General features: G+C 42.5%; 1 protein-coding gene across 2 annotated transcripts in view; it reads left to right on the plus strand.

Moving 5' to 3' along the window:
- The window catches only part of JARID2 (jumonji and AT-rich interaction domain containing 2), a 211250-nt gene that overhangs the window by 187968 nt on the left and 5486 nt on the right, over window positions 1-17796 (plus strand). For both annotated transcript variants that reach the window (XM_077180422.1, XM_054645196.2), the window contains exons 8-15: window positions 428-930; window positions 6024-6116; window positions 6554-6672; window positions 6803-6873; window positions 7691-7805; window positions 11080-11185; window positions 11955-12137; window positions 17027-17157. In XM_077180422.1, coding sequence (XP_077036537.1) covers window positions 428-930; window positions 6024-6116; window positions 6554-6672; window positions 6803-6873; window positions 7691-7805; window positions 11080-11185; window positions 11955-12137; window positions 17027-17157 — 1321 coding nt within the window. The remainder of the gene's footprint in view (window positions 1-427; window positions 931-6023; window positions 6117-6553; window positions 6673-6802; window positions 6874-7690; window positions 7806-11079; window positions 11186-11954; window positions 12138-17026; window positions 17158-17796) is intronic.

The following is a 17796-nucleotide window of genomic DNA, read 5'->3' on the forward strand; positions in this document are numbered from 1 at the left end:
TATAATGGGTGTGGGTGTGTGGGCTTTTACAGAGATGGGCAACCCTCATCTGCCCAGCCACTGGGTAATGACCAGGGCACAGATGCATGTTGAGGAGAGCTTGGGGTGCTCTGAGAAAAGAAGGGCATGAAACTCAAGGAGGAGAGCAAACAGAACCGTAGGGAAGGCTGCTGCAAGTAGCAGAATACAGCCTGTGAATGAATTAAGCTGGCAAAACAGTGGTATGTGCCTCTCTTTAGCAGGAGGCATACAAGAGAGGGACAATTCTGCTCTGGTGCCCAGGTGCCTGGAGCTGTCATGTCCCCCATGCGCCCAGCCTGGTAGCACATTTGGCATGAACTGCCCACAGCTAATCTAATCCTAATCCTAATCTACTCCTGTGTTTTCCCTTTCCCTTCCTCTGCTGCCTGGCACGTGTGCACCCCAGGAGGCTGCGAGCTCGACCTGGCCTGCTTCGTCCAGCTGATCAACGAGATGGGGGGGATGCAGCAAGTGACTGACCTCAAGAAATGGAACAAGCTGGCAGACATGCTGCGCATCCCCAAAACTGCACAGGACAGGCTGGCCAAGCTTCAAGAAGCCTACTGCCAGTACTTGCTCTCCTATGACTCCCTCTCCCCTGAGGAGCACAAGAAACTGGAGAAGGAGGTCTTGCTGGAAAAGGAAATCCTGGAGAAGAGGAAAGGACCTTTGGAGGGACATTCAGAGAATGCCTACAAGTTCCATTCCTTGCCCCGGTTTGAGCCCAAAAATGGACTCATCAATGGCGTGGTTCACAAAAATGGCTTCCGCAACAAGTTAAAAGAGGTCGATGTCCCGCTGAAGACAGGCAGGCGGCGGCTCTTTGCTCAGGAAAAGGAGACCACGAAGGAGGACGAGGAGGAGGAGGAGGAGGGAGTTCTTAGCGACTTACACAAGTGTATATACAAGGTAATGAGGCTGGCTCTGCCCTAGCTGTTCTGTAGAGCTGGTGATGCTGTTGTGTGGGTGGTGTCTGGGTGCACACCCAGCTGCCTGAGGGGAGCTGTGATGGGTTGCAGTGGCATTCCTGAGGCAGCAGGTATCATGGTTCTCATGGCCACGCAGTCTGGTGGCTTTATCCTGATGTGCCTGGTTCTTGCAGGATGTCTGGAAAAGCTGGGAGGCATTACTGTCATAACAAGATGCACTGGGCTCTGCCCCCCTTCATCTCCTTGTGAGAGGCTCCCTGAATACCTCTGCCCAATTATCCTTGCAGACACAGATTTTATTTTCATTTTCTAGTGACATTTAAAGTAATGTTCTGCTTTCTCATTCCTGCTTCTTGCAAATCTCTTGTTGAGTGAAGTAGTGCTGCACATCAGAACGAACATTACTGGAAATACTACTACATTTAGAAAGGGCAAATTGAAATGCAAACAATATTTTCATCCACGATGCCAGACTTTGCTCAGCACTAACAGTCACATGGCTGCTCAGTCCTCCACATACCATTTACAAAGGAATGCTGACTCTTCCACTGTATTTTATTTGGCAGTCTCCTGCTCTGGAGCAGGACTTGGCGCTGCAGCTCACAGTGCAATTTTGAGTTGAGTTGAATGGTGTAGCTGCACTCTGAGAGAAATATAGCATTGAGTGTCCGTGCCCAGTAAATAATATGCTGTTCTTCCCCTTCCAATCTCACTTCCATCACCAGGAAATGAAGCCAGATAGCCCAAAATGACTTATTGTTGAGCTATTTAGGGACTGCATGAGCTCAGGACTTGGGCTTTAAACGCCTGCTTCAGTTTTCTTTTTGCAGCCTGTTATGATTTGTCAGCCCAAAAATTCTTTTTACTGGGGACTCTGGCCTCAATCCCACCTTGGAAAAGCAATCTCTTTGCTATGCTGCCCTTGGAGAGAAGCTTATCTAATGACTTTGTGAATAGTGAAGTGGCATTTCTGTGCTTAATATCCTGTGCTTAATGATGGTTAAATGAAAAACTTGATAAACCTTACCCTGACTGCTGCATGAACAACCTCAAACTTAGTGGGGGAGTGCCTTTTTTTTTCTTTTCCTGTGCAAGTCCCATTCAAAGTTCAGTAGATACGAAGTCACTCAAAATGCAAGTTTGGGATTTGTGAGATTTAGGAAGTAAAAAAAAAAAGCAAGTGTAGCTGGTATAACTAGTCTGAGTTTGATGAAGATCAGGCCTTTACCCCAAAAGGCAGAGAGCTCCCAGAATTTCTGCTTGGTGACCAAAAAAAGCGCTGGCCGTAGGGGCAGCATCAGAGCCTGAGTCTGACAATAGCAGGTAGAAATACTTCTGTCCCGAGCATGGAGGCTGTTAAAGAGGAGCATCACTGAGCCCATGGGTGGGGGCTCTTCCCACCCACTAGAGCAGCTGCAGCACATGGAGCCACTCAGAGAATGCCTTGGGTTGTCCTCTGTGGTACCAGCAGCTTCCCAGACACTGGGAAGTGTCTGTTTTGATCCCATCCCACGTTCTCTGTAGTGCAGAGACTGGGAGCTGCTCTCACAGGTGATGGACTGAGAGGAAGGCAGGGGGAAGCAAATCTCTGGTGGATTTCTGGAGAGATCCCTGCTGTGAAGCACCCTGTGAGACACCTGGTCAGCCTGAGTGCAGAGAGGGGAGTGAAGCTTCATTTCCACAGCACTCAGGGTAAAGCCCTGTAGGAGGACTGATGCATTAATACTGGTTATGTCATTTAGAGCAAGCCTCAAGACACAGAAATTATGCATTAAGCTTGATGCACCAGGGTAGCCCACAAGATGTAAAATTGCTGTAGTTCATCACTAGGCTTTAAAAGACTGAGGGAATGTGGTACTGGCATCAGTTGTAAGCAGAGAGTGCTTGGTGGCATTTAATGGAATAAGCCTTGTAATCCTGAGTGTGTGGATGGGGGAGTGTTCTTTACCTAATAACATCTTCCTGAGAAAATTTGAATTTCATTAACAGAACCTGCTCTCATGTTACAGTTTCCACATATGATGGGATTGTAATGGTTCCTTTTTAAAGCACATTGCTAATTCAAATAAAAAATGAAAAACACACATAAAACATGAAAACCCAAACCCACAACAAACCCCCATGTATGCGAAAAATGCCCAGGTCAATATCTTGAGGGCTAGAGGGAGCACATCAGAATCATATGGCTTTAGTCCAGTTTAGGCCATAAAGTCTATTCTTCAGACTATGAAGAGGCCATACATTTAGGATTTCTCACAGTAATTTCTGCAGTCAGCACATGCTTGAGCTGTTTTTAGCAAGAGACATCCAGTCTTCCAGGAGCAGTTACCACCATATCACATGTCAAGGTTAGAGTCAATCTCCTTTGTGTTAGGCTGACTTTCTGCCAGGACTCCCAAATTATTTTCAGTGTCTCTCCTTCCCAGGCTGTGAGGCCTGCTGTGCTTTTAAATGTGTGCTGCAGCCTGCTGTGCTTGCTTGCTTTACTCCCAAATAAGTGGTTTTTCTACCTGACGATTAAAATGTTGTCATTTCTAAGTGTGTGAAGTAAACTGCTGACATCGAAGCAGCATCTGATGCAAGATTTTCACATTTCTTTCCCCAGTTTTAGCTCTGAAAATATTTTTAAAATCTTTACTGGCGCTGACTGAAAGCAGCAGTTATTTCCATACAGAGCAAACTGAAGGCATATTAGCAGACTCATTAGAGGGACACACAGAAGAAATCACAATGCAAGTTTTGCCAGCCCTCCCATAAACAGTCCTGGAAATCCTGTGCTGAGCTCTCTTCACCCAGACACTTGGCATTTTCATACTCCACTTAACAGGAGACCCTCCTTCCCACCTGTGGCTATTGTGAAATCTCTAGTTTCAGCTCATATTTATGTTTGCTTTAATGTATTTAACATTCATAGCTTTGCAGTGTCCTTCTCTCTGCCTTCCCTCCAGGGTTGGTGGTAATGGTGATGCTCCCCCTGGGTTGGCTCTCATGGCCCCTGCATCAGACCTGAGAAGAATCAGGGGAGGAAATAGGAATTTCTTTTCTTAAACCTTCCTCTCTTCTTGTCATAGAAACAGAGACTTTACTTTGTACCTTGAAGCTCCTAGGACAGTTGTTGAACTGCTGAGATACTTTTCAGGGTGTTTAAAAGGTTATTTTGCTCCCCTGCAATTCATTTTGTGTTCTGGTTAGAATGCTCCGTTAAAACATTTTAAACTATTTTCTGTGTTGTCATCAGAAAATGTTACAAGATTCCTCAGATTTAAGAAAAAAACAAACCTCAGCCATTTAATTTGTTTTACAGTTTTTAGGAGACTAAAAAGATACCAAATTCTTGGCAGAGGAAGAAATGGGTATATGCAATTTTAAAGGGTTAAAATGTTCCACTTTTCCACTTACTTTTTTCTTGCTCGCTTTGTACTTCTATTTTCTTTCTTGTCTATCTGAGAAATGGAAAGACATGGCTAATCTTGGAAGATAAGGCCTTAATTTTGTTTTTCTGCATAAGATGAGAGGAAGAGGCAGGGCCCTGAGAGGAGGCAGCTGCTGCAGTGCTGGTTTGCTGCCGGTGGCGGCGGTGCCTTGGTGCAGGCCCTGCGCTTTATGAGAGGTTTTGTTGTAAAAGGCTGCCACAATAAACCATTCACAAGGGCATTAAAAGATGAAGGAAATTGCTTATTGGATCACAGAGAATCCAGCTCTGAAGTTTATGGGAAGCAGAGTGCCCCAGGCCCTGGGCATTTCACAAACTTTTTTTTTGCTAAAGCTAATTATGCAGCATTCAATTTAAAAAGTGACAACGTTACAACCATATGAGCAGAGTGATAGACTTGGCCTGTGGGGGAAAGCTGCTTTTATATTCTTTCTAGTTTACTCTTGGACATAGTTATTAAATAAATTAAACACAAGAAAAGGCTGAAGTGGTTTGGCAGATCTGTTTCATAATTGAAAAACTAGAAAGGTAACAGTCCAAATAATAAAACTCATTTATGCAGAGTTTTTAAGCCTGTGGTTGCTCAGATGAGCAGTCAGGGGGCACAATGGGAAGGAGCAGTGGATCTGGTGAGGGGGCACAGACATTTTGCACTCCCTGTTTGCAGAGTGCTGCTGGTGTCTGCCTGCAGCAGTGCCCTCAGCCCAAGTGTGGTGCCTGCCAGCGTCCTCCTTCTGCCCTGGAGCAGAGGAGGCAACAGAGGTGTTCCTGTCTGGGCACACCATGATGTCAGGGCTGAAAAAGGAGCAAGTGGGTTCTCGTGCTCTTGCCTCCAAAGCCATCGGACGATGCTTGCCAGAGCTTTTGGTGGTGTAGGTGTGCAGGAAAGCAGGTGCCTGGAAACTTTGGGCTAGCTCAAGCAGAAAACCAAGTCAGAGCCTCTTCTTGTACAGCTCCTGCAGCAGTGCCAGGAATGCAATCACTTATTCAGCAATTTTACTGTGTTTTCCTTTTTCTAACTTTATAATAACAGGTCTTGGTTCCTTGGCATTTGGACTGCTTTTATTGAATTGAGCATAACTAGTTTTTGAAAGCAAGTGATTACAGTAATCCTGGCAAACTCTGCTTTTTTGACGCTCTTCCACCACATACAACGTTTGATGCTGAGCATTTCCGTGAATTTTCTAAGTCTTTTTGCACCTGCTCCTTGTACATAAAGAGCATGGCCACATAGTCCCTGGATAATGTAAATTGCTGTACATTACTGGATAAAGTGAATTTTGACTGGCTGCATGCTGGGTTCATTGCAACCTGTCATGGGGAGCTGGGCCATGTCCATCCTCTGTATTTATCAAACACCAAGTGTTGTGCTGGACAAAGCAGTGTTCCTTCTGGGAACATTCAGTTGGCCTTTTTACATGGTGGGTTTGGGAAGTTCATGTGATTGAATTTCTGTATCCTCTGAGGTATTTTATCTCAGCAACAAAGTGAGCTTTAGACCCATACCTCTTCTGGAGACTTCATCCTCTTTCCCTCTGTTGTCATCTGGGATCAAGCCTGTAAGGAAAAGAGTGAGGGCATGGGGGAAAGTAGGCTTGTTTTTTCATTTTCACTTTTAATTTTATTTTATTTTTCCACAGGGTAGGTCTGTTTCTTTAACAACCTTCTACCGAACAGCAAGAAACATCATGAACATGTGCTTCACAAAGGAGCCTACAGTAGCTGAAGTAGAGGTGAGGCCAGCGCAAGGGGTGGTAAAGGTTTTTGTTTCAGGGCACTGAGTATGGGGATTCAGGATAGTTGATTTTCAAGCATTTCTCTAATCAGTTTAAGGCTGTCTAGTTTAGAATTTTTAAAAAATGGCCAAATAGACATGGTGCTGATTCTTCCTTTTTAAAAATTTTTGAACATTTTAAATAAAGGTATTGATGAGCTGAGGAAGAGAAAGAATTCTTAATCTGACATGTGCTGAAATACAGAAACCAAGGGGATCTAAATTTTGCCTGCCTTATTGTGACTTCCAGTTATTTATATACTTATTTTTAAGCCATAGTTTATGTTGAATTACAGTGAGGTCATGAAAGCCTTGTAAATTTCTGGGGTTTATATTTTAATGAGAGATACCTTGTTCAGCAAATTTAAAATGCATTACTGCTTTCTCTTACCACAGCAAGAATACTGGCGGATAGTGGAACAGAAAGATTGCCATGTAGCAGTGCATTGTGGAAAAGTAGATACCAACACCCACGGGAGTGGTTTTCCTGTGGGAAAATCTGAACCATTTTCAAGGTAAGATCCCCAAATCCATCCTCTTTATTGACTCACTCCTGAGCAGAGCCCAGCAGGGCAGCTTGGCACTGGAAGTGCTGGCATTGGGAATGTGCACTGACTGTCTCCCTCTGTGTCACCCCTCAAACAGGCATGGGTGGAACCTCACAGTCCTTCCTAATAATACAGGATCCATCCTGCGACATCTTGGTGCTGTGCCTGGTAAGCAAGTCCCTTCTCTGCTGGTGTCAGTGTCCTCTGCTGTGGGCACCAAATGCCTCTCCCTCTTCCTGCCCCCCTCTTCCCCAGCTGAGTGAGCAGATACACAGTTGTATGTAGGTGGTGCTATTTAAAGGGGTGAAGGCAGCCATGCAGATAAAGGATTAATGAACAGTTGAGACCTTGTTCCTGGGAGGAACCAGTTGTGCCTTCAGTATCCCTTGCTGTTCTTGCCAGGCTGTCAGTGTTCTTGTATGTCAGGACAGAGCTGTGCTACTTCCACACTCGGAAAATGTAGTCTGTAGCACTGGGAAAAGCAGCACACACAATTCTGAATGAATTGACACAAATTCTCCAGCTGCCTATACACCATTGCAGTTTACTGATAAGAAACATTGGAAAAACAGTGGAATTTCCTGTTGAGATCAGGTGTTGAGCCTGAACAAACCAGAACAAACAAAACCAGAAACAGAAGGTACCTGTTGAAATGCTTAACATGAAGCAACCTCCTCTGATCAATGGCAGTGAGCTTTAATTATGGGTATTTATGAATTCTCCTAAGAATAAAAGTTTTATACAGCTATTAGAAGACAAACATGTTCAAGGGCACTGCAGTTGGCTGCTAGATATTTTCTTAGTGGAAAATGCTGGATTTGTTTAATTACTCCCTGTAAATTATTCACTCTGATAGGAAGATTTATAACTTCAAGGGTCAGCTAACAGGGAGAATAAGATTTTTGATTTAAATGCCCTCTCAAACTGTCTTTTACTGAACAAACTGAAGTTACTCAAAACTCATTTTTCAATCTCTTTATTTTAGGAGTGACAATTCCTTGGCTAAATATTGGCATGGTCTTTTCTACCTCATGCTGGTCTCGAGACCAAAATCACCTTCCATACATTGACTACTTACACACTGGTGCTGATTGCATTTGGTAGGTATTCCTGTGGCTTTTCTTCACATTCCCTAAGGTGACTGGCATTAGTAGCAACTTGTGTAGTACTTTTGCATGAGGGAGTCTCACCTAGGGGTCCTGTGTGTGTGTGTGTGTGTGTGTGTTGTTGGGGTTTCCAGTTTTAATGGGAAAATGTGGTACAAACTTAGGAGATGAAAACCCCTTCCTGGAAGAAAAGTTTCACTTGGTATTCCATGGTCTATTCTGGTGTCTTGGTGTCCCCATGGTGGCAGTGGCATCATGGACTGCTCTTTATGCACATCCAAAGTGTGTTCTCATACATTTCTCAGATGCTGCTGATGTCAGGGGTGCTGATCCAGCTGTCACTGGAAAAGCACATGGCCCAACGAAAAGGATTTGAAATCTGGAGAAAACCATGAAAGCAGGATCTCCCCTCTGTCTCTAGATGTGTTAAGTTGAAGAGATGGTCTGTATGTGATCCTTTCAAGGGGTGAAGGTGTAACTGCTGGATTATGCTGCAGACCTGGGAGTTTGTCACTTTCTGTCATGGGCATTCCATGGCTCTTCTCCCTGTTCTGTGAATCAGGAATCTGTAATCTTTTATAATAGTATACTGTCAGGACAGATCACTGAGCAAACTACATTGTCCTCAACCTTAGGTGAGTCTGTTCCTCTAAAACATTAAACTAGGCTTAAATGACAGTAAATTCCAAACAGAAGCTGTTCAAGAATCCCCTAATTAAGTTCTGAGGCCACTCTTCATGCTGTGTGTCAAAACATGTGACTCTTGGGATTGAACAGGCTTGCATGCAAGCCTGTTTCCTCAAATTTTAGGAAGGACTACTGTTCTGTTTTTTGAATCCAAGAAGATTCAAGAATAAAAAGCCATCTGCTTTATCTTGATGGACTTATACAGATGAGTACATAGCTTAAGGCATCTTTGTGATGATAGTCTTGATGAAACAGGCATAGTAGGCAGGAATAGCTCATAAGAAGGAAGTGAAACTCCTTTGTCTGTTGAAGCTATTCTTCAGCAAGGCTGCCAGCCTGAAGTGTCAGGCTAGTATTCATTAGCTCATTACAACTTTTAATAGTGCAATAAAGCACCCAACTGTGTTAGGAGAAGATGAATTTAATATCTGCAGGTCTGGCACGGAGCAGCCCTGACAGCCTTGCCTTCAGTCACTGCTTTGGGGACAACAAAGTGGCCACTGGGCTCCAAACATCTCCTCTGTCTTCCCAAGTCCCTCTGCCACCCAGAAATCTTCTTCTCCAAGGACAGATCCCTGTGCTACTCAAACCACTTTGCTTACCTGCAGATTGCTCAGCTCACTCTCTAATTTCTCAGGTTTGGAGATTAAACAGGGGAGAACTCAATTTGCATGCAGGGCGGAGGTCAGTGACCTAACCTTTTTATTCTGGAGGGATCCTCAATGCCCATTAAAAGAGAGAGGGAAATCTTGTTCTGCCAAGACATTCAGAAGTCTACACTGGCTGCTCACTTCCCATTTTTATAGGTACATCAGGAATTGCAGATGAGTGCAATTGCAGCATACACCAGTTGCAAAGGATCTCATTCCCCTCTGTGCCCCAGGTATTCAGTTCCATGCACTTCTGTGCTGCCCCTCCTCTTCACACAACCTTCCCAAGCATTTTCCTGTGCTGTCTTGTGAGGGACTGTGTGCTTGAATATTCTGCCTGTTCCAGCCATATTTTGTGACTCTAAAAGAGAAGAGTGGGTTCTGCCATGATCTGGGTTCAAATTTAAAATATTTTCATCCCCGTAACTAGAGTGATACACCACATTTGGGGAGCTGTACTGAAGCTGTCATTGTTAGCAACAAAGTATTTGAGACACAGCTTACATTTAAAATTGCTGTTTGGACTTAATCCTTACTTGTTCCAAGATGAAATTCTTCTACTTCACCTCTCTATAACCCTGGAAGTTCTTAGCAAGGCCCTGACCATTGTCAATATACCTGTAGGAATTGGTCTTTGTACAGCTGGGCAACCAGCTCAATAAACTCTTACTGTGGCTGCAGTTAGCCACAGCAGATAATGTCATGTCTTCTGCCTCTTGGCTTGAGGATCAACACAAATCAAAGTCATCATCAGTAGAGTGAACCGTGAGGAGGTGTTCCGATCATAGGAAGTGCAGCCTTCTAGAGACTCTTCAGTCAGGATAACCCTGTGTGATGCACATGGAGTTAGTGCATGTTATGGGCAAGTACCCTGACAAGGTGTGTAAGGCCAGGAGAACCCTTCATGAAGTTTCTGGAGAGATCAGATGAATGGCAGGAAAAAATCATTCCAGCCTCATTCTCTTGTTCCAAGTTTGGAAAAACGACTCTGTGTGTGTGTGTGTGTGTTACTGGTGTGGGGGCAAATGGACTCCAGGTTGAGGTTTCATTGCCTAAAGAGAAAGGGTAACTCATGGTAAGGCTGGAGATGCTTTTGACTTGCCTGAGCATCCCCTCTCAGATAGGCTGCAGGCAAGAGCAGTGACCAGTTGTCACCATATTGCCTCCCTGCATCCAGGAAAACAGCAGATCTCTGGATGTGTGGCTCTAAGACTTGAGACTCCTGTGTTACTTCTTGTCATTCTGCTGAGGGAGCAGTGCTGGCAGTGAGCACAAGAGGACAGCTGCTTCCTTGGCTTCTAAGCAGAGGAGGATGTGCAACTTGGCAGATTCCCCGCAGAGTTTGAAACCTTTCCTGCCACTTTGGCTGTTCTTAGTCAGGTCTTGTGTTGGAAGGGAGAGGAGGGATATGGGATTTGTTCAGTAAGCAAGGCAAGAAGGTCTTAGGCAACTTAATGCACTAACAGTAGAGGGAAGTTGTGATTTCTTGACTCTTACAAACAGAAAATGTTACTAAATGTGAAGATCCTTTGGTTGATAATAAATACAGTCTTTTATGGTAAAGATAACAACATATATTGGTGCTCACAAGATGCAAACTTTTGTCCATAATTAGCTGTTTTGGTGCTATTAAAATGACCATCAGTCTGTTGCTGGTTTCTCTCCTCTTACTCTACAGAGGACTGAGTTTTCACATTTCTGGTTTGGGGATTTTGTGTCTTCTGATACTTGCTGAATACAATCAGACTGAGTCTGAATAGACAACTTCCCTTCAATCCTCAGTGTTTTACCAAAAGAACTGTATGTGAAACCCTGCATTGAATTTCTTTCTTCTAATCAATGTGCTGGTCTGAATTGTCTGTTACTGTGTAGCTGTGGACTGTTATTTACTCCACAGTAAATCTTTCTCTTTTCCTCTGACAAAACAACAGGTATTGCATTCCTGCTGCGGAGGAGAACAAACTTGATGATGTGGTACATACCCTGCTGCAAGCCAATGGCACTCCAGGGCTGGAAATGCTTGAAAGTAATGTAATGGTAGGTTAACATTGGGAGAGGTGTTCCCATTTGAGAACCCTAGGCTAATCAGGAGGCTGGTTGGTTGGGGATTTATTTTGGTTTTATCTTACACTGCAGCAATGCAGAGGGGGCTCCTTTCTGTTTGCAGTGTTTACCTACGTGGTATTTTTCCAACAAGGCTGTAATAATGTATTAATATAAAAACAAACATGTAAGTTTTTAGTACTGTCTGTAATGTATTTAGCCTCACAAAGGGAGTAGGATTTAATCAATTCATCTGCCATGACTGATATTTTATGATGCCAGCATGGATAGGAGAAATCTAATACTTAAGTATTTTTGCTTCTTTTGTTTATCTTTTGGATAACAATTTATTTTTAGTGCATTTAAGTACAAATTGGGGAGCCCGTAACAAAAAACCCTGTCTTGGTTACCCATGTTAACATCTCACAGAAGTGCATTAGTGCGCAATGGATTTAATGCCAAGTGGGAAAAGATCAGATGGAAAGCTGAATGATCTGCATTGCTCTCTGTAGGAGCAGACAGTGTTCTGTCCTTGGGCATGGGGGAGTTTAAGCTGTTGGTTTTAGGAGAGAGAGGCATTTCTGCAATTGTCACTGCAGACACTGAGGTTCGGCACATGTGGGATGGGAGAGGGAAAGCAGCTGGAGCAGAGCTGTTCCCAGAGCACAGCTTTGCTCCATGAGCTGTAGCATGGCAGCACACAGCCAGGAAGGAAGTTCCCATTGATTTATTTTATCTTTTTTTTTTCTCTCTGTCTTTTCAGATCTCCCCAGAGGTCTTGTGTAAGGAGGGGATCAGGGTGCACCGTACTGTACAGCAGAGCGGGCAGTTTGTTGTCTGTTTTCCTGGATCCTTTGTGTCCAAAGTATGTTGCGGCTATAGTGTTTCCGAATCGGTGCACTTTGCTACCACCCAGTGGACAAGTATGGGCTTTAAAACAGCCAAGGTAAGTTGAGAAAAGGAGTTAAAATGGATTCACGGCCCTGCCATCTAAAAGGACAGCAGACATTCCAGAAGTTGGTAGCCTTATGAGAGTAGTGCTACAACGTCTGTTTTTCTGGACTACTAAATAAACAAAAAAAAAAAGGAAAAAATTCTGCAAGGCATAAGACGATCCAGTGTTGTCAGAAAAGTGACTGAGTTGTTAACTGACAGATAAAGACTTGTGTATATATAAAAAAATCAGAAGATTGTTGTGCCTGCAGACCAGTTTGCAAGGAAGTGTTTCAAAAATCCCTTCAGAGCTAATGATTATACATTGTATTATGCTTACTAGTTTTTTTTTTTTAAGTGATGTTTTCTAGAACCATTAGAATCTCAGGTGCAAATATCTGAATAACTGTGCTTGTTAGCTCCTATGGTAGGCAGAGTCAGTTAATACTCACAGCTGTATTGCTTGTTTTTCTCTGCCCCTTCATTCAGGAAAAGCTGTTGATCAGGGCAATTTCAATTTAATAGACTTGAAAATCCTTAGGTTCACTGACCAGCCCATCCAATACCAGATGTAAATAAATAACCTTCCCACTCCCTTCTCACACAACTGACCAAGGCAGGTTGCCTGCAGAAACAGGTGATTTGTCCAGTCATCATGATCCTGGCTACATTTCTGTGTTCTTGGACAAAGCATATACGTCACTAATTGCATTCCCAACCTTCTGAAATACACTCTGGGTTACAGATACTATTTTGGTAGTGTTTTATAGCTAAGCCACGAGTAAATTATCCTTTACAGCTTCAGACCAAGTTACTAAGTAATTAACTGTAATATGTCCACAGTTAGGGATTGCTTCTTTAGGGTAAATGGAATTCTTCCAGCCTGGTTATACTAACTGTATATTAACTTAGTTTGAAATAAAAGGTTATTTTATTATATATTTATTTTGGGGGAAGGTGGGAATTGTGTATATCTATAGGTAAGGCATAAGAATCCTGAGCTAACCTTTCCTGTCTGAACGTACATGATTATATTAACTCCATGTGCTGTATTTATCTCTCTACTGAACACTTGTTTGATATCGTGAAAATGCTACTCCTGTAAGAGACAGAAATCACTATGCAGCAATTAAACAGCTCTTGGTGCCTCAAATTTTGAAGAACAGTTTCTTTTGATTAATTTTTAAGAGCTTTGCACTGGGTAAATATAAGCTGGCTGAAATCCCGCAGATTACAGTCTATGATAACCTACCTTGGAAATTGAAGTCACAGCTCTCACAAACTTTACAAGAACCACAGATAACATGTTTATATCTAAACAACTTATGAAACATCTACTGCATTGTTCTTTTATTTCTCTTTTTTTTTTTCTTTTTCCCTTTCTGTCCTCAAACTGTCTTATGTTCTGAATTCCCTTTAATTTTGGAGATTATTTTTTGGTTCCTCCACTTTGACAGGGCACTTTGCCATCTTTGCCACAATGCTGGCCAGGATTGTGCTTCCCAGAGGTGGTGAGATGTTGTGTGTAATGGGCAAGATTCCCCTTTTGGACTGTGAAATGAACTCTGATAAACAACTGTACCTTCTGTCTGTTTGTTCTCCACAGCAATACTGACAATTTTTAGCATTTGATAAATTAACTTTGTTTTCATCCTGTGATACTGTGACCTGATTTTTTTATAGTGACTCTCTTTATATTACTAAAATGATGTTGTTTCATTTCTGTACTGAATGACTGCTCAATCTCCTTTAATACATGAAAAAATGAAATTCTGCATCTGAAATTGCATTGATTTCAGTCTTACAAGCACTCTGGAAAATCTGTTGGAATAAAAGAGTTTATATAAACACCTGTGTAAGGCGACAGTCAGGTTTAACTAGACCATATTTGGAACAAGTTTGCTGGTTTTTAAAAGCACCCTAAGAGCTCTTGAAATGTTAAGGTAAGGATAAGAAGAAGATTTAGACTTGTGGTGGAAGAGTGTATGTTTGGAGTGGGAAAGGGATAACTCCATAGCTTCAAATAAGGCATGAAAGTCAGTGAAACTCATTTAGGACACTGAAGTACAGAATGTTGGACTAAATGAAGGCACTCTGGGTTAGAGGTTTGGAAATAAGAGGGAATGTCTGGTTTTAAAGGAGGGCTTTGGTGCTCTTAAGGCCTACCAGAAACTGGGTGGGAAGAGACTCAGCTGGTATTGTAATACAAGAGGAAGGAGTACATAGGAAAGATGGAGTTATTCTTGCAGCTGGAGCAGCACTGCTGCACACACAGGAGAGCCTACAGTCCATAAGCCAGGTTTGTCTGTTACAAGTGACTTAATCCCTGTGCACTGATCTCCCAAATAGGAAAGTTGTTTTAGTGCTGTACTCCCTGGCCATCCATGGAAGACGCTGGCAGGGGCTGGACAATTTATTTCCCTGCCTCCAATTTTAGTTGGGGTGAGGAACATGCCTTTAAAACACAGCAGGTTTCCCACTCCTTGGCTCCTGTCACAGAGCTGTCCCACCCTGAGCACATGGGGCTCCTTCAGATGAAACCAAAGGGAACATGATCCTACAGGAGTGTACCTGATGTCCTCACTAGAAAAGAACTGTACTGTGGTGGAGAGCAGAGATTAAGAACCTTGAAAGAGCAGTAAAATGCTAAATAACCACTGCTGTGGAAGTAAATGTACAAAAAAATAAGAACAGTGAACTACCATGATGGCTTTTGCAGCAAGGTCATGGCCTCCAGCCCTTGAAACTTCTGGAAGTAGGTAAGGACAAGAGTTGCAGCTGAGAAAGTCTGGGAGCATTTTTGGGAGAAAAGGATCATAAATAAATAGAGAGGTGAAGTCCACACACCAAAAAAAAAACTGATTTAAAGAAAAGCAGAGGATGGGTCAGTTTTTATCATGAAGGGAGGTCTTTTTCTGCATTCTTCAGGAGTTTGTTCTAGCACAGTTTAATTATCCATAAATAAAGTAGGAAGGGAAGTTAATGGCAAAGCTAATCCTTTATGCTGAGGATATTAACAGTAATGGCAGCAAAAATTAAAGCTACGAAGTGTTGCAGAAAGATCTCATGATACCGAGTGATCCAAGTGAGAAAATGGCAGATGAAGTTCAGTGTTGATAAATATTAAATTTAAATACATAATCCTAATGTGACAGATACAGAGATGGGCTCTGAATGATGGGCTCTTGCTACTGAGAAAAGAGGTCTCTGGGTTCCTATGGAGCTGTCAGTCAAGTGCTCTGGAGTGGCATAACAAAAATACATCGAGTGTTAAGAATTAGAAGGAGAGAACAGATAACAAAGCAGAAACTGCTCTGCACTGTGTAGTCTTGGAGGTTTGTGTAATTCAGAGCCCCTAATTACAGAAGGAATGTAGAGGAACTAGAAAAAGCACAGCAGAGATCAATGGTTAAAATTATTAATTAGCCTCTGCATTAAATACAAGAGTACTACTCAGCCTGGAAAATGAATGACCAAGAGATGTCTGAGAAAAAGAGAGACCACAAGTGTCAGGCTGATGGCAATTATAATGTGAATGTTCACTGACTTCTGTGACAATGAAAAATGTGCCACTAAAAGAAATAATCAGGCAGCAGTACCAGTCTGTCATACCTACCTGTGTATTTCACTACTGTATGGAAAAAAAAAAAATGTACCTAGTTTCAGAAATTCAGATAAATGCAGAGATGCAGCAAGCTGTGCTAAACCCAGCTTGGGCTCAGGGTGTCCCTGAACTGTCACCCAGCTGGAGCTGACCTTGCTTTCTTGTCCAGCCACCCACTGTGGCCTTTGTTCTGGCTGTGTGTGTTGCCTATGCAGAATTTTTCCCTGGATTGGAGTCTGTTCTTGTGTACACAGCCTCAGACTAAGCAAAACTAACATGGAAAAATCTTCCCATACCACTCCTAACAGTGCAGCTGTTCCAACCCCACGGAGGGTCTAGCAGAGCAAATGGCTTCTGAAAAATACTTTTTTTACCTCTGAACCTCTTTTAACCCTTTTTGGTCAGCAAAAGCTGCTATTCCATTTTATGTGATAGTTATAACTTGAATGCATGCAGTGGGTGCTATTAAAAATGATTAATTTTATGATACATTGGTTGTGAAAAAAAAAATACCCGGAGCCTGTAATTAGGGTTACAGAACAGGGTAAAAAAAAAATTAAGGTAAAAAATTTTAAAATCTTCAGGGTTGTGTGTGGTGAGTAGGTTTTTGGCAGGTTTAAGCACTAACCAGAAATGTCACCCTCACATTACAGTCCAGTGATAGCTCATTTGAGCTCTCTTGACTCTATATAAGCCAAAACAGACCTCTGTAGCTACTGGGAAAATGCTGCACTTTTCCCACCTGCACATTAAATCAAGGAATTTGCCTACCTAAGGATTATCAAAAGGGTTTCAGGTACCAAAATAATTTGGTTTGTATTGAGTGAAAAACACAACTTTAAAAGCTTTCACAGAGAGGAACCAGTAACAGGCAGAACTGAATCCCCCTCTTTGCCTGTTGTCTCTTTTCCCTGGCATCTGCCTGTTCTGCTAGGCTTTTTATGTTTTAAAAGAAATGAAGTAACACCTGTCCTGGTTTTCAAGAAGGTCATATGTAGAGATCTTACACTATTTGTATTCTGAACCATCCAGTGTTACTGAGCTTGAGTGATGGTGTTGCTCCTCTTGCCCTGCACGGGAAGAATTTTTAGGGAGAGAATTTTGAGGTGCTTGGAACATAAACACTTTGTTTAAATGGGACTATGAAAATATTTTACTTGTGGTTGTTTTAAAAGGCTACTTTTTGCTTCAGTTTATTAGTATCAAAAAATTAATTCATTAACTTTGAATTAATTCTTGATAAAATTTTATTTTCAAATTTTCCCATAAACTAATGTGGCAATTTCCTCCTGTCCCAGGAAATGAAGCGACGCCGTATAGCCAAACCATTTTCAATGGAAAAGTTGCTTTATCAGATTGCAACAGCAGAAGCAAAAAAAGAAAACGGACCGACTCTGAGTACAATATCATCGCTCCTGGGAGAGCTCAGGTAATGAATTAGGGGCCTGCTTACCTCTTTTGTTTTCATTGACAGACTCCAGAGGTGGATGACGTGGCGTAAGTAATCTTTTCAGACATACCTTGCCCCTACTTATCCAAGCCAAAGCCCAGCAGATGAACCTGAAGACAGGCACACATGGAAGAAGCAGCTTCCTTGGTTGCAGCTGATGTGACAGTGCCCATGGTTAGGATGTCTAAACTCTTAAGAATTCCCTACTTTAGACCTCTTAAAAAACCTGAAACTGCAGTTTGCACCAGGTTTTTATTAATTCTTGGTGCTGAGAGTTAAGATTTCCTGATGCATTATGTGAACTATGTGGTGCCAAGAGGTTAAACACCTGCCTTGAGTTTTTCAAACTTTTGGCATCAGTAGTCACTGCCAATCCATGTCTGTAGTGGGTTTTGCACCAGAAACCCTTGTCTTCAGTATCAAGACTGTTATACTACAGGTGCAAAAGGTCCTTTGTATACACAAAGTTGTCTTGGTTTTAAATAGTGAGTAAGAGAGCAGTTGTGCATGCATGGTAACGCATCTGGTGTTAGAACTCCAGCGTTTTAAAGAGTAAAAGCTTCACACTTCTTTTTCTCTTCAGTATTAAGGACACTTGTTCAGGGTTTCTCTTAAGAT

Source organism: Agelaius phoeniceus, chromosome 1 (genome assembly GCF_051311805.1).
Source record: "Agelaius phoeniceus isolate bAgePho1 chromosome 1, bAgePho1.hap1, whole genome shotgun sequence".
Lineage (NCBI taxonomy): Eukaryota > Metazoa > Chordata > Aves > Passeriformes > Icteridae > Agelaius > Agelaius phoeniceus.